General features: G+C 47.6%; 1 protein-coding gene across 2 annotated transcripts; it reads left to right on the top strand.

The window, feature by feature from the left end:
- The first annotated feature begins 4115 nt into the window (after window positions 1-4115).
- Window positions 4116-9178, top strand: GLYCTK (glycerate kinase). 2 transcript variants are annotated; one of them, XM_080934908.1, is made up of 5 exons: window positions 4116-4140; window positions 6344-6759; window positions 6958-7109; window positions 7507-7682; window positions 7986-9178. In XM_080934908.1, exons 2-5 carry the CDS (start codon window positions 6383-6385, stop codon window positions 8850-8852), a joined length of 1572 nt encoding a protein of 523 aa, XP_080791034.1. In that variant the 5' UTR covers window positions 4116-4140; window positions 6344-6382; the 3' UTR covers window positions 8853-9178. The 2 variants fall into 2 exon arrangements, with proteins under 2 accessions (XP_080791034.1, XP_080791035.1); XM_080934909.1 differs by lacking the exon at window positions 4116-4140 and adding an exon at window positions 4321-4419.
- The last annotated feature ends 4352 nt before the right edge of the window (window positions 9179-13530 follow it).

Genomic DNA, 13530 nt, shown 5'->3' with positions numbered 1-13530 from the left:
TGGGCTGGAGAGATTGCTCAGTGTATAAGAGCACTGACTGCTCTTCCAGAGGTCCTGAGTTCAATTTCCAGCAACCACATGGTGGCTCACAACTATCTGTAATGGGATCTGATGCCCTCTTCTGGTGTGTCTGAGGACAGCTACAGTATACTCACAAAATAAATAAATCTTTAACAAAGATTTTAACAAAAAATTAAAACATGCATTTATTATGTTGTTTGTTTTCAGATAAAATCTCACTAAGTGTTAGCCCTGACTGGCTTGGAACTTGCTATGTTGAAAAGCTAGCCTCAAACTCACTATTGATCCCCCTGTCTGTTTCCTTGGACTGCATGGATGTATGTCCAGGCTTAGTTGTATGGGATCTCTTGTATGAGACCCAAGGTCCAGGATATCAAGGACAAATGTGGGACAAAATAGAGGTTTGAGGCAGCTTTAGGAGGGACAGCTACGAAGTTGATGATAGTCTGGGTTCTCTCAAGTAATCAATAAATTAAATCAGTGTGGGGCTGGTGAGTTGGCTCAGTTGGTAAGGATGCTTGCTGCACAGCCCTGGTAGCCTGAGTTTGATCCCTGGAGGCCATGTGAATGTCGTGGAGGGAGGTGATGCCGCAAAGTTGTCCTCTGGCCTCCGCATCTGCACTGTACTTGTACATCACAAACACACAATAATAAATGAACTTTAAAAATCAGTTGTGTTGGGCTGGAGAGATGGCTCAGTGATTTAGAGCACTGACTGCTCTTCCAGAGGTCCTGAGTTCAATTCCCAGAAACCACATGGTGGCTCACAACCATCTGTAATGGGATCTGATGCCCTCTTCTGGTGTGTCTGAAGACAGCTACAGCTGTGACCAGGAGATATGGATTCAAGTTGTTCCACAGGCACGTTCCACCATGGAGGCAGTTGTATGATCATTTTATAGTCACAGAAGAAAGGATGAATCAAGTTTATGATCCCACAAAACAGGAAAACCTCTGTTATAGGACTCAGATGCTGTCTGGTGGTATTCTTCACTTTTGGATTGGTAGAAGGTAATGGGCTATTAAATGAATAAGTTACTGCATTCCAGGAATTTTACTTCATGGCTAAAGTGATGTTAGTTCCAACAGAGAGGCAGATGATAAATGTCTAGTAAGGGAACTAAAGAGTTTGGTATGGTAGCTCACAGAAGAGGCTGAGGCAGAAGGGTTGCTAAGAGTTCCAGGTCCCACCTCAAGACAAAACAAAAGAAAACACTGAACTATGGGCTGGAGATGGCTCAGCAGTTAAGAGCATGTAGCTCCTCTTCCAGAGGACTCTGTTCAGTTCCAATCTCCCATGTGAGGCACCTCACAGCTGCCTGTAACTTCACTTTCAGGGGACCTGACACCTCTGGCCTCCTTTGCCACCTTCATTCATGTGTATATACCCTCACAGAGGCACACACATACAAATAACTAAAAACAAAACAAATATTAAGAAGCATCAGATCAAAGCAACGACAAAATTCAGGGGAACTAAAATTTGTCCAAGATATCAGCTCTAGATGTTACATTCTAATTCTTCAGAATCATAGAATTCCAGTCAGCAATTAATCTCCAGAATCTTCCATTTAGGGATAGCTTCAATTCATTGACAGCTGCTATTGTTGGAAAATTTGTATATCTCTAAAACTCCTGTTAAAACCCAATCTTCAAAGAAATAAGGTTAAGAAGCAGGGTCCTTAATCACTTGGGGAGATGCAAACCTTACACTCAGCACTCCAGAAACAGGTAGCCAGATCCCTGTGAGTTTGTTCTATACAGTGAGTTCAAGGACAACCAGGACTACATAGTGAGATCCTGTCTCAAAACAACAAAACAAAAGAACAAAAAAAGTGGAGACTCTGGAGATGGCTATGTCCATTGTATATAAAAATTAATTATATACATATATATAAATAAAAAAATTAAGGCCTCTTCTAAGAGACCCACTTGCCCTCCACCATGTGAAGTTGCTTACCTCCTCTGGAGGATACAGTGAAGCTATTTGATAAACAGAAGTAAGATCATGACAGACCTGCAGACAACTTATTATTTTTTAGATTTATGTATTTATTTTATATATACGAGTATACTGTAGCTGTCTTTAGACATATCAGAAGAGAACATCTGATCCCATTACAATGGTTGTAACCATGTGGTTGCTGGGAATTGAACTAAGGACTTCTGGAAGAATGGTCAGTGCTCTTAACTGCTGAGCAATCTCTCCAGCCCCACTTGCCTATTTTGTATGTGTGTGTATATATATTTGTGTGCATGTGTAGGTGAAGGCCAAAAGGCAACCTTGGGTGTCATTCCTCAGGTACCATTTATCGCTTTATTTAATTTACTTATTTTTAAATCGTTTGTGTGTATGAAAGTTTTACCTGCATGTATGTAAGTACACAGTACCTAGTGCCCTAAGAGGCAGGAAGAGGGCACTGGCTCCCTTAGAATTTGGAGTTAGAGATAGTTGTAAGCTGCCTTGTGGGTCCTGGGAATAGAACCTCCATCATCTGGAAGAGTAGTAAGTGATCTAACCTGCTCTGCTATCTCTTCAGTTCCCCCACTTTTTTTGAGACAAGGTCTTATATATCCCAGACTGACAAGGATGACTTTGAGATTCGGATTCTTCTAGATGTTGAGATTATAGGTATATGGTTTCTGTGATGTTGGGGATCAGATCAGAGCCTTGTGCATGCTAAGCAAGTATTTATTCAGCTGAGCTACATTACCAGCCCTGTCTCCATTAAGAAAAAAAAAAATCCTTATGTGTATAAATCTTTTGTCTCTCATATGTATATGTACCACATGAATGCCTGGTGCCTGATGGAGTCAGAAGAGGACATCAGCTTCTCTGGAACTGAAGTTGAGGATGGTTGTAAAATCCTTGGGATTTTAAAAGTTCCTTGCTAGGAACTGAGCAACAAATACTCTTAGCCACTGAAACATCTCTCCACCTTTCCGTGTCCATTTAAAAAAACAAACAAACAAAAACAAAACAAAACAAAAAACCTCCACTGCTATTCCTAAACTAGTCACAAGATGCATTTAGCTGCAAGACATTTAAACCCACTCCACGGTACTGAGATGATCTAATTCTTATTTGTATTTCTGTTGCTCTCCATACAAACAGAAACCAGGATTTCCATTTTTCCTCCTCCCCCCTCCTCCTCCACCTTTTTTTTTTTTTTTCTTCTTTAAAGGATTTTGAAACAGGATCCCACTGGACTGCCAAGACTGACAGGGAACAGCAATGTCTTTAGTTGCAAAATGCAAGGGATTTCACGAAAGGAAAAGAGACAATGCCGATAGGAGGAAGCATCACATAGTAAGGAAATTTAGACGGGGTGTGGGGTGTGGTGTGGTGGGGTTGTGGTTAAGCTTCTCAATTACACAGTAGTACACATCTGCAACTTTAGTACTCTGGAGGCTGAGTCAGTAGGATCATAAACTTGAAGTCAGCCTGGTGGGAGTCGAGGTAAAAACACAAAAACAAAAACAACCCCCCCCCCCAAACTTTTAAAGAAAACATGTTTGAAAGATTCCTTTCCATCGGTAAAGAAAAAATGTGTACTCTTGTGTTTTTGGAGTTCAGCCAACAGTTGATTTTTGAACGTGGGAAGGCATGACTAGGTCATAGTGGACCCAATGTGAGAGCAAGGGTAGGAAGAAGGTTTAGGGTCATTTTGTTTATAGGCAGTCTGCTTTTGTGTGTCCAAAGATCACCAAACTTTTGCTGAGTTAGCTATATGTGGTGGCTTATGGAGAAAAGTGGTAAACATCAGTGAATTGTCATGAATAGTTTTAAATCTCTCTTTAGAGGGGTGTGTCGTAGTTCTCACAGACGGTTCAGCCCAATGTCCGGCACCTAACAGGAATTCAGGGTGCATTTAACGATTGACTAGATCTAACAGAATAGAGAGAGAAGGATCACTACAAATCACTGAGAATCCACCGCAGGAATACAGAAAACAGAGGTCTGCATTCGCCTCTTTTCAGGTTTCCTGCCGGTCAGTGAGGCATGAAAGTTCTAAACTAAGCTCTAGGTCTCTACGGAAACCTCAAACCAGCCACTTCCGGATTAATCCCCACCCACAGAAAGTACTTCCGGTCCCCAGCCCTGGAAGCTGCGGAAAGGTAAGTTGCGTCTCAAGAATATCATTGTTCCTTGGAAGTCGTTCCTGGCCAGGACATAGACAGATCCAGGCGTCAGGAGCCCCTAAATTTTGCGACATCTTGCACTGCGCGTCAACATTTTCCTCGCGAAGATTATAGGACCCGCCTCAGGTGACGTCACTTCCGGTCACCTGGCGGTTGGCCAAGTCCGGACATGATGTCAGCTCTACTTGGTTCCCGGAGGAGTCGAGGCTGGTCTTTGCGTTTCACTTAACAAACAGATGCCTTGGAGCTGGGAAGGTGTAGTGTCTTAAATAGAGTTGGGAATTTGGCAACTGAAAATGCAAGTTGTCCAGTTAAACTTAGACTTTCCGCAACATAACTTTTAGTTATAAATAATCTAAAATATACTGGTCATAGTTATAATAGAAAATTACTTAACCGAAATTCAAATTTCACCAAATGCCCTGTATTGTTTTACCTGGCAATTTTGGCTTTGAACTTTTTTTTTCCCCTGAGTTATTTTAGGGACATTCTAGGCTTTTGCCCCTCTGTGAAATAGATACAAACTTCACCTAGCGCTGAGCATTATGTTTTAGATGCTAAGATGTGTTTAGTAACAAGCCCGGGGGAATCCCATACATGAAAACTGAACATGTTTGCAGGCATCCCATGGCAGTGCCCGTGTATTCCTTTTCACAAACAGTGGGGTTTTTGGGGGGGAGGGGGAGCTGGCTGGGAACTGCAAGGCCACATGGTGCAGGTCTGGAAGGCGCTACGTTATTTAGGAGTGGGATAAATTGTTACCTGGAGTTTTCCTGTAAAATTGTACAGAGAATCAGAAAGCCTGAGGTGTTGGGGGAATAAGGGCACAAATTTTCCAGCACTATGGAGAATTGGATGGCTTTATGCATGCTAGGGATGGTTTCTCCTACAGAACTACACTTTCAAGTTTCTTGAGAGTTAGGCTTCATTGAATACCACCTCTTATCTTGCAAAAGAGCTCAGTTTGAGAAAAGATATACTGCAAACTTTAAAAAAGCTAGAATCCCAGTCCCTAGGCTCCGCCCTCTTCCATCCATGCTTACAGATACAGTTGTCTTTCCACTTTTAGGGGCTTGACTGTAGCTCAGTGGTCCACTCTCCAGTCTCCTCCAGTCCCCAAATTTAGATACCTTATTACAGATGAGTCCTTTATTGTTCTTATATTTACCCTGTATCTTCCTGACCTTTACCCCAAGACCTTTCTGTTTTTCGCTCTGCCCAGTGGGGAAAATGATTGTTTGGGCATCTTTACTGGAACCTGGCCTTGCCGGCTCTAGCACTGAGCTGTTTTTTTTTTTTTTTTTTTTTTTTTCTTTTTTTTTTTCTGTGAGTGGTGTAACTCAGGACTTGTTTTGCTATCATGGAGCCAGAAAGGCGGTGTTCCTGGCAAGGCTGATCGTGGCCAGCTGTGTGGGTACAGGGTGTCTTTTCTTTTTAGATTGTCTTGTCTTTTCTAGATTGAGCCCCATAGCACATGTCCTTTTGTATATAACCTGGAGAACTTGCCAAAGGTCTCACCTTGCATCAGATCTTGTAGTTACTCTTGATTTGTGCCTGGACCACTTGCTGAGCCAGCCTGAGTACTGACTGAGCTTCCTTAGGCTGTGTGCACGGATAAATCTGCAGTTGGTCCACATGGAACCAGCATTGCCAGACTAGTCTTATGAGCTAACAAAATAGAGCAGGCTAGAGGTCAATGGACTTGGGGTCAGTTGGCTAGACGACCAATAGCTTTTTTTTTTTTTTTTTTTTTTTTTTTGGCAGTAGAAATGGTAAAGTGGAATCATAAATGCCAGAAGGGGGCACTGCCATGGTGTGAGGGCTTTGGAAGTACAGGATGTGGAAAAAGAATGGTACAGGAGCCGGCTGGTGGGAATGGCTTCCTTCATGAATGATTAACTCCCAGGCAAAGGAGGTGACCTAGGAGAAAGGTCCACTTAACAGGGACTTTGGACTTGAGGCAGAGTGTCCAGAAGACTGGTGTGTGGCCTAGAGAAGAGGACGTAGCTGGGCGTCAGGGCTGGGCTTTCAGGACTGGTGCAAGATCAGGTTTGCTGCAGGCTTCATGACCTCTTCAGTTTTCACTTCAAGTTATGGAGGCCACCAGTCCTGAGCCCTCAGGGGTGGCTGTGATGGAGGGGTTTTGTCTGTGGCCTCACTCCTTCTTCTCCCTCTCTAGGCAGCTATGGATACAAGGCTGTGCTGAGAGAAGTGGGGCATGGCTGCGGCCCTACAAGTCTTGCCCTGTCTCCTCCGAGCCCCGTCACGTCCATTCCTCTGGGGGCCTCCAGTCGCTCGGATGACCAGTGGTATGGCCTTGGCAGAACAGGCCCGGCAGCTGTTTGACAGTGCTGTGGGTGCTGTGCAGCCAGGCCCCATGCTGCAAAGGACACTGTCCTTGGATCCTAGTGGCAGACAGCTGAAGGTGAGGGACCGGACCTTTCAGCTACGAGAGAACCTCTACCTCGTGGGCTTCGGCAAGGCTGTGCTGGGCATGGCGGCTGCAGCTGATGAGCTACTGAAGCAGCATCTTGTGCAGGGCATTATCAGCGTACCCAGGGGGATCCGAGCTGCTATGGAGCAGGCTGGAAAGCAGTAAGAATCTGTGGGGGCAGGGAATGCCCTACACTGTCCTTTGGAGGAAAACCTTTCTCCTTTGGTTTCCCTCTCTCCTAGGTCTGGCCTGGTTTCAAAATAGGGTATCAAAGGGCTCCTTTCACCCGTACAGCCGAGAAGTCAGGCGGGAGGAGAGGAGCCCACCCCATCTCGTCTCCCTGTTTGCTCCCTCCTCAGAGAGCTGCTGCTGAAGCCGCACAGCCACATCCAGGTGTTTGAGGGCGCCGAGGACAACTTACCGGATCGGGATGCGCTCCGGGCTGCTCTGGCCATTCGGCAGCTGGCAGAGGGGCTCACAGCGGATGACCTGCTGCTCGTGCTCATCTCAGGTGTGGGTTCCAGATAAGCTGGGAACAGCTGACGGGGGTGGTCACGGGGATGCTGAGGAACCCGGAGGGTACCGTGTGGGTGGTGTCAGGTCAGCCGTCTGTCCTCAGCTGTAAGTTCTCCCTCCTGAACATTCTGTGATGGTGAAGGCACAGCCGGGTACCTAACACTAGTATATATCAGAACCTTTGGAAAACATTGCTGTCTGGAGCAGTGTCATTCAGGCTCCAAGGTTTCTAGTCCTCATGGAACTCTCTCCTTGCTTAAGGTAGGGGGACAACTTCACTCTATGTCCACAAGGGGGCACTGTAACCCCACCTCCTTAGACCTCCCTTGTGTCCTGCCTGGTTTTCTGGGTTGGGCTGTCTCTTCTCCCTCACACCCTCACTGACTCTGCAGGTGGGGGCTCAGCCCTGCTGCCTGCTCCTGTTCCACCTGTCACACTGGAGGAGAAACAGATGCTCACCAAGCTGCTGGCAGCCCGAGGAGCCACAATCCAGGAGCTGAACACCATCCGCAAGGCCCTGTCCCAGCTGAAAGGAGGAGGGCTGGCTCAGGCTGCCTATCCTGCTCAGGTGCTCTAATCACTTTTTCAGTCAGCCCTGGGTTCCCAGCATGTGTCAGGGAGATGAGAGCTTTGCTTTGAACATAGGAATTGGCAGGGGCCTTGTCTGGAAAGTCCTGGGAGGAAGCCTAAAGAGGGTAAGAGGGAGGCTTTCTGGTTAAGTGTTCTGCCAGCTCACTTGAAAGTGGCAAGAAGTGGGTAGATGTAGGCAAGGAAGCATATCAGGTGCTGTATACCCAGGTCCAGTTTGTCCTTTAGGGCCCTGGAACATGGAAGAAGCAAGACTGAACCTTATTTTGTGGCCTTTGTCTAGGTGGTAAGCCTCATCTTGTCCGATGTGATTGGGGACCCTTTGGAGGTGATTGCCAGTGGCCCTACTGTGGCCAGTGCCCACAGCGTGCAAGATTGCCTGCACATTCTTAATCGTTATGGTCTCCGTGCTGCTCTGCCACGCTCTGTGAAGACTGTGCTCTCTCGGGCTGACTCTGACCCCCACGGACCACACACCTGTGGTCATGTCCTCAATGTTATCATCGGCTCTAATTCCCTGGCACTGGCTGAGGCTCAGAGGCAAGCGGAGGTTCTGGGCTACCATGCCGTGGTGTTGAGCACAGCCATGCAGGGTGATGTAAAAAGTGTGGCTCGGTTCTATGGGCTTCTAGCCCGGGTGGCTGCAGCCCACCTCACTTCATCCATGGCTGAGCATTCCTTGGAGGAGGAGGCAAAACTCCATCAGCTGGCAGCTGAGCTCCAGCTCCCGGACCTGCAGCTGGAGGAGGCGCTGGAAGCTGTGGCAAAGGCTAAAGGTCCAGTCTGCCTCCTGGCTGGTGGCGAGCCCACGGTGCAGCTGCAGGGATCTGGCAAGGGCGGTCGGAACCAAGAACTGGCCCTGCATGTGGGAGCAGAGCTGGGAAAGCAGCCACCGGGGCCTATTGATGTGCTATTTTTGAGTGGAGGCACTGATGGGCAGGATGGGCCTACAAAGGTGGCTGGAGCCTGGGTCATGTCTGATCTTGTTAGCCAGGCTTCTGCTGAAAGCCTGGACATTACCACCTTCCTTGCTGACAATGACTCTTACACTTTCTTTTGCCGCTTCCAGGGTGGCACACATTTGCTGCATACAGGGTTGACAGGGACCAATGTTATGGACGTTCACCTCCTGATTTTTTATCCTCAGTGATGGAATAGCTCACAGTTTGAGAGCATACGAGAGTCCTTCAAGGGCAGGGTCTCTTAGGAAGATCAAGGACTGATTCCCAGGCCCCACTGTGCGTTAGGACTCCCTCCTCTGTTGCTCTACCCGCCTCCCACAGATCTACTCCATGTTTGTTCCCCCAACTCAAATAGAAGATGGGGGCTCCTTTCCACCCCTAGTTTCTGTCATGTCAGCAGGTAGCCTTGGGGCCTAGAAGAAGCTTCTTGGCCAGTTCACAGTTCTCAGCCTGTTTCCTCCATGGGACGAAGGTAGGGAGACTGAAAATAAAAAGGAGCATGTTGTGGGGGTCTCATCTCATCTTCCCTCAGTGCCTCTTTCGGGGTCACAGATCTTCTGGGGGCTTCTGGGCAGGAGTGGTGTGGTCCCAGCAATGGTGCCAGCCCCTCACAGAGTTTCTCACGCCTTTCTTGGCTTGGTGCACACTCAGGGTCTGTTGATGGGCATCTGTGATGACTGAATCAGTGTGGGTGAGCAGGACAGGCTTATAGCTGCCTGCTTAACCATGACTCCCCGTGGCAGCCTGGCCATGGTTTCTCCTCTCCTGCCTTAGCCTGACTGGTGGAAACCATCTACTTTCCACCAAGGATCTTCCTTTTGTATTTGGACCACTCTTAGCTTTCCTCCTTACCCTCTTGGTTATTAAGGAGTTTCTTCAGGTTGCAGGGCATTGAACTTGTTCTCCTGTGTCCCCCTTTCCGTGTTCCATTGCTGCTCCTCTGAGTACCCACGTGGGGCCCTGGTGCCAGCATTTCTGAGTGTGTCTCGAGCACTAGACTGGTAGGTCAGAGCTCAGCAGTCCCTCACCCCATCCTATCATAGCTAGCAGAGGTGAGTCCTCCAGGCTAGTGGTTTACCTTGAGCCCTCTTGTTCCACATCGGAGCCCTCTGTCGGCTACCCTCACCGTGCGCCACGGCTCCAATCCCTATATGAGCGAGCAATAGTATCACATAGGAATAAAAAGCCATAGAGAACAGTGAGGCCTGGGGTGGCCCCTGTGGGCCCCTTCTTCCATCATGAGGGTGTGAGGGGCTCTGGGTCAGAACTGATGTGTCCTGGGAAGGGCCTCCCTTCTCCACTGGGCTCTGGACAGTCTGGCTAGCAGTTGGGCCCCATGGCTTGCAGACCTGGTAAGCAAGGTTAGCCGGCTCTGAGGACCAGGTAGGTTTAGGGAAGTGGATTGTACCATTTTCTTGCCTTCTGTTCTGTGCAGAGGGTCAAAGTCTCAGGGGATTTTTTTCTTTATACTGGTATTCTTCTGGTATCCTCCAGGAGTTGCTCTGTCCCTGTGTCCTTGACCTTGGGAATGTCATTTTCAGCCACATCCTCGGTGTGTCTGTGTGAACGTGTGAGCACTGGACACTGGTGTCAGAATGCATCCATAGTGTGCCCACAGGTGCTTTTCAGAGCAGGGCTGCTTATGGGGACTGCTGCCACCATTGCCTGCTGAGGGCTTTGCATATAGCAGAGGCTTGCTGGAGGCTCCCCTTGCCTGCCTTGGTCCCTTTCCTGTACCTATGCTTTCAGAGTTTGGGTGCCGGGGTCTGAATTGGGCCCCATTAGAGCAGTTTGTAGGCTTAGCCTATATTAGCCTATATTTGAGGTATTTGCTCACCCATATATTGGTCAGTCTAGATGACAAAAATATGCAAATTCCTTATAGTTAGGGCTCAATAGGACTTTTTTTTTTCTCCATCAATATCAATTATGTAGCTGGGCCCAGTACACAGGCCTATAAATTCCAGGTACTTAAGAGTCTGGAGGACTGAGATCTGTGGCTAGCCTAAGCCACAGAGTGGAAGCCAGCCTAGGCAATTAAGAAATTTAAAGAGCAGAGGTGGCACAAGCCTTTAATTCCAGCACTTGGGAGGCAGAAGCAAGCGGACCTCTGAGAGTTTGAGGCCAGCCTGGTCTACAGAGTGAGTTTCGGGACATCCAGTGGTACACAGAGAAACCCTGTCTCAGCAACAACAACAACAGGGTGGGAATGTAGTCAATGATACAATTCTAGCATGTATTAAGCCCTGGGGTTAGTTCCCAGCACTGAAAAATAAAATGAATGAATGGCTAAATGCACATGTGTCTTACTAATTATGGATTATTAAAGATACTGCCCTCCTTTGGCTCTTAGCTGCCATTTCTCCAGACTCAGGTTTTTCCTGCCCAGATACTTACATCTTTACGTGCCGAAACTTTGCATGGCTAGAGGATTTTTGCCGCAAGGGTGCCTAGCCCTCTTTGCATTGAAGCCTCCTCATTCTCTCGACATGAGCTGTGGGTCTGGAGAGCCTTTTGGGGTCAGCTTATCTAAACCCATTTGCCCTGCAGCTGGAGAGTTACAGAAGATGGTCTATCAGGGACTGTAGAGCAAGTCAGCCACAGATGAAGGATGAGAACCTGGTTTGGGCCCTTTTACATACATTCTCTGCTGCCCTTTGGGGCTCAGATACCTCGGAGACCAGCCCCAAGACGCAGGCAGAGTTAGGGGATGTGCCTTTGCTTTCCGTGTTGCCCTCGGTGGTTTGAGGATAGTGGTATGATCATACTTAGCCTCCCAGGGATCTGTAAAGCTGACTTGTTGGCCTCTTTGTGGTCTGGAGGAGCAGTGTGCTGAGTGGTTTAATAGGGGCATCTATATAAATGTGTGCACACACCTGAGCGTGCATGTGTAGGGTATGTGTCCAGTGCAACCTCCAACCAGTCTCCCTGCAGACCTCCACACTGCTTTGCTCCATTCCAAGGAGTAGGCAGTTCACTGTAGTTAGAATTTCAGGAATATTGTGGAACATGGTGGGCAAGGAGACCTTAAAGGCTGGCCAAGGCAGGATGGCAAAGGGTCCTTCGTCCCTCTGTCCCTCCGTCCCTCCCTCAGTCCCTCCCTCCTTCCCATTCTCACCTTTGCAAGTTTCTATGGCCTCAGCTTTTGCCTTCATTTACATTGGCAACTCTGTTCTATATTTATTTATTAAGAGACAGATTTACTATGTAGCCCTGGCTGGCTTTCAGCTCAAAGAGGTCCATCTGCTTCTGTCTCCTGCATGCTGGGACTAAAGGTGTCACCACACCCAGTTCATTGGCAACTCTTTAGATGCCCATTTTGGAATCAAGATGAAAGCCCTGGTTCAAATATCCTTGGGAATAAATGAGCCCCTCTGTCCCCAGGAATGTCACCAGTGCCTTGAGGATATGGGAGGTAAAGAGACTGGACAGTTAGTGTATCCACTAGCAGGAATAGGGAGTCTGTGCTCATGTAAAATCTTCCTAAAGTGGCACTTAAGTGGCCTGGAAGGCACATTACAGTGGGAGTCTGGTCCTAGGTCCTTGTCCTGCCTTGTTACCTGCCCTTCCTGCTTCTGATGTTGACAACATTTGTGCCCTGCTCACCTCTGGTGGGATGGGGTTATCAGCACCAGATGAATCTCTATGAGTAAGCCCCATGCAAATTGGAAGCTCAGTGAGAGAAGGAAAAAACAAACACAGGGCTAATAGAGACTGCTCTTCCAGAGGACCAGGAGCTTAGTTCCCAGCCCCAGCACAGCAGTTCACAACTAAGTACAGTCCCAGGGATCCAGCGTTCTCTTCTGGTCTCCGTGAGCACTAGGCACACACAGACATACACACAGGCAAACCACTTATACACATAAAATAAAATAAAAAAATTAGGTCTTTAAAAATAGGTCTTTAAAAATAGATAAGAATCTTTCTAAAAACTCCAGCTATTAGTATCTTCCAGAGATAACTGTAAAGAGATCTCAATTTAGAGAGGCAGGATGAAAGCCAGCAGGACATGGCCGGAAGCCAAGCAAGCGGCCTGCCACCTATATCATTTTGACATTAGAATGGCATTAGCTGTCTGTTTTTTGTTTTTCTGATTTTCTGTTTTTTTTTGTTTTGTTTTGTTTTGTTTTGTTTTTTTTTTTAAAGATAGTTTCTCATGTAGCCCAGGTTGGCTTCCAACTTGAGATGTAGCCAAGGATGCCTTTGAGTTTCTCCATCGGCCCCTTTCTCTGGCTCATGAGTACTGGGAAAACAGAAGTGTGCCTTCATCACAGTTTTATGTGGTGTTGGGGATCAAACCAGGGCCTGGTGAATGACAACTGAGTTACATCCCGAGTCCCTCCTTCTTACTGTGTATGTGTTTGAGAGCATCTGTCCCTGAGCTACATCTCTAGCTAAGGATGGTATTTAAGTTATGGGAGATGAGAGATGTTGACTAGCTGGAGCTAGAGTTAACTGCCCCTGTCTAACAGCAAGATGGTCCTCTAATGTTTCAGGTGGTAAAAAGGCAAGGAAGCCCGTATCTCTCTGAGTTTAGCTCAAATATGAGGAACATTAGGGTCAAATCGGGGAGCGGAGGACTGGCCTGGGTCCAGCCTGGGTTAGAGGATTTGGAGTATGCTGGGGTTCAGGGTGGCTGGGTTGTGCCCATGGGTGAAGGGGTAAGCCTGGATGCCCAGTGACTCAGACTTCTGTGTGATATAGAGCTGTATTGAGCTGTCTCAGCCTGGGAGGGATAGTTTTCTCCGAGGGGCAGGAATGCCTAAGAATCAAGCCTCCTAGGTAATCCAGTAGTGCCAGTCCCGAGGCTTTGCTTGCCCTCCTTCCCCTGCCTCAGGCTGACCTGTAGTAGCTGGAGGGTGGGAG

This window comes from Micromys minutus, assembly GCF_963924665.1.
Source record: "Micromys minutus genome assembly, chromosome: 21".
NCBI classification, from domain to species: domain Eukaryota; kingdom Metazoa; phylum Chordata; class Mammalia; order Rodentia; family Muridae; genus Micromys; species Micromys minutus.
This window is presented reverse-complemented; position numbering and strand designations above follow the sequence as displayed.

Excerpts from the sequence above, each read along its gene's own strand:
- GLYCTK (XM_080934908.1), top strand. The coding sequence starts at position 6,383 with ATGGCTGCGGCCCTACAAGTCTTGCCCTGTCTCCTCCGAGCCCCGTCA. Across the intron at positions 6,760-6,957 it reads ATGGAGCAGGCTGGAAAGCA|AGAGCTGCTGCTGAAGCCGC; the intron begins GTAAGAATCTGT and ends CTCCCTCCTCAG. Across the intron at positions 7,110-7,506 it reads GCTGCTCGTGCTCATCTCAG|GTGGGGGCTCAGCCCTGCTG; the intron begins GTGTGGGTTCCA and ends CTGACTCTGCAG.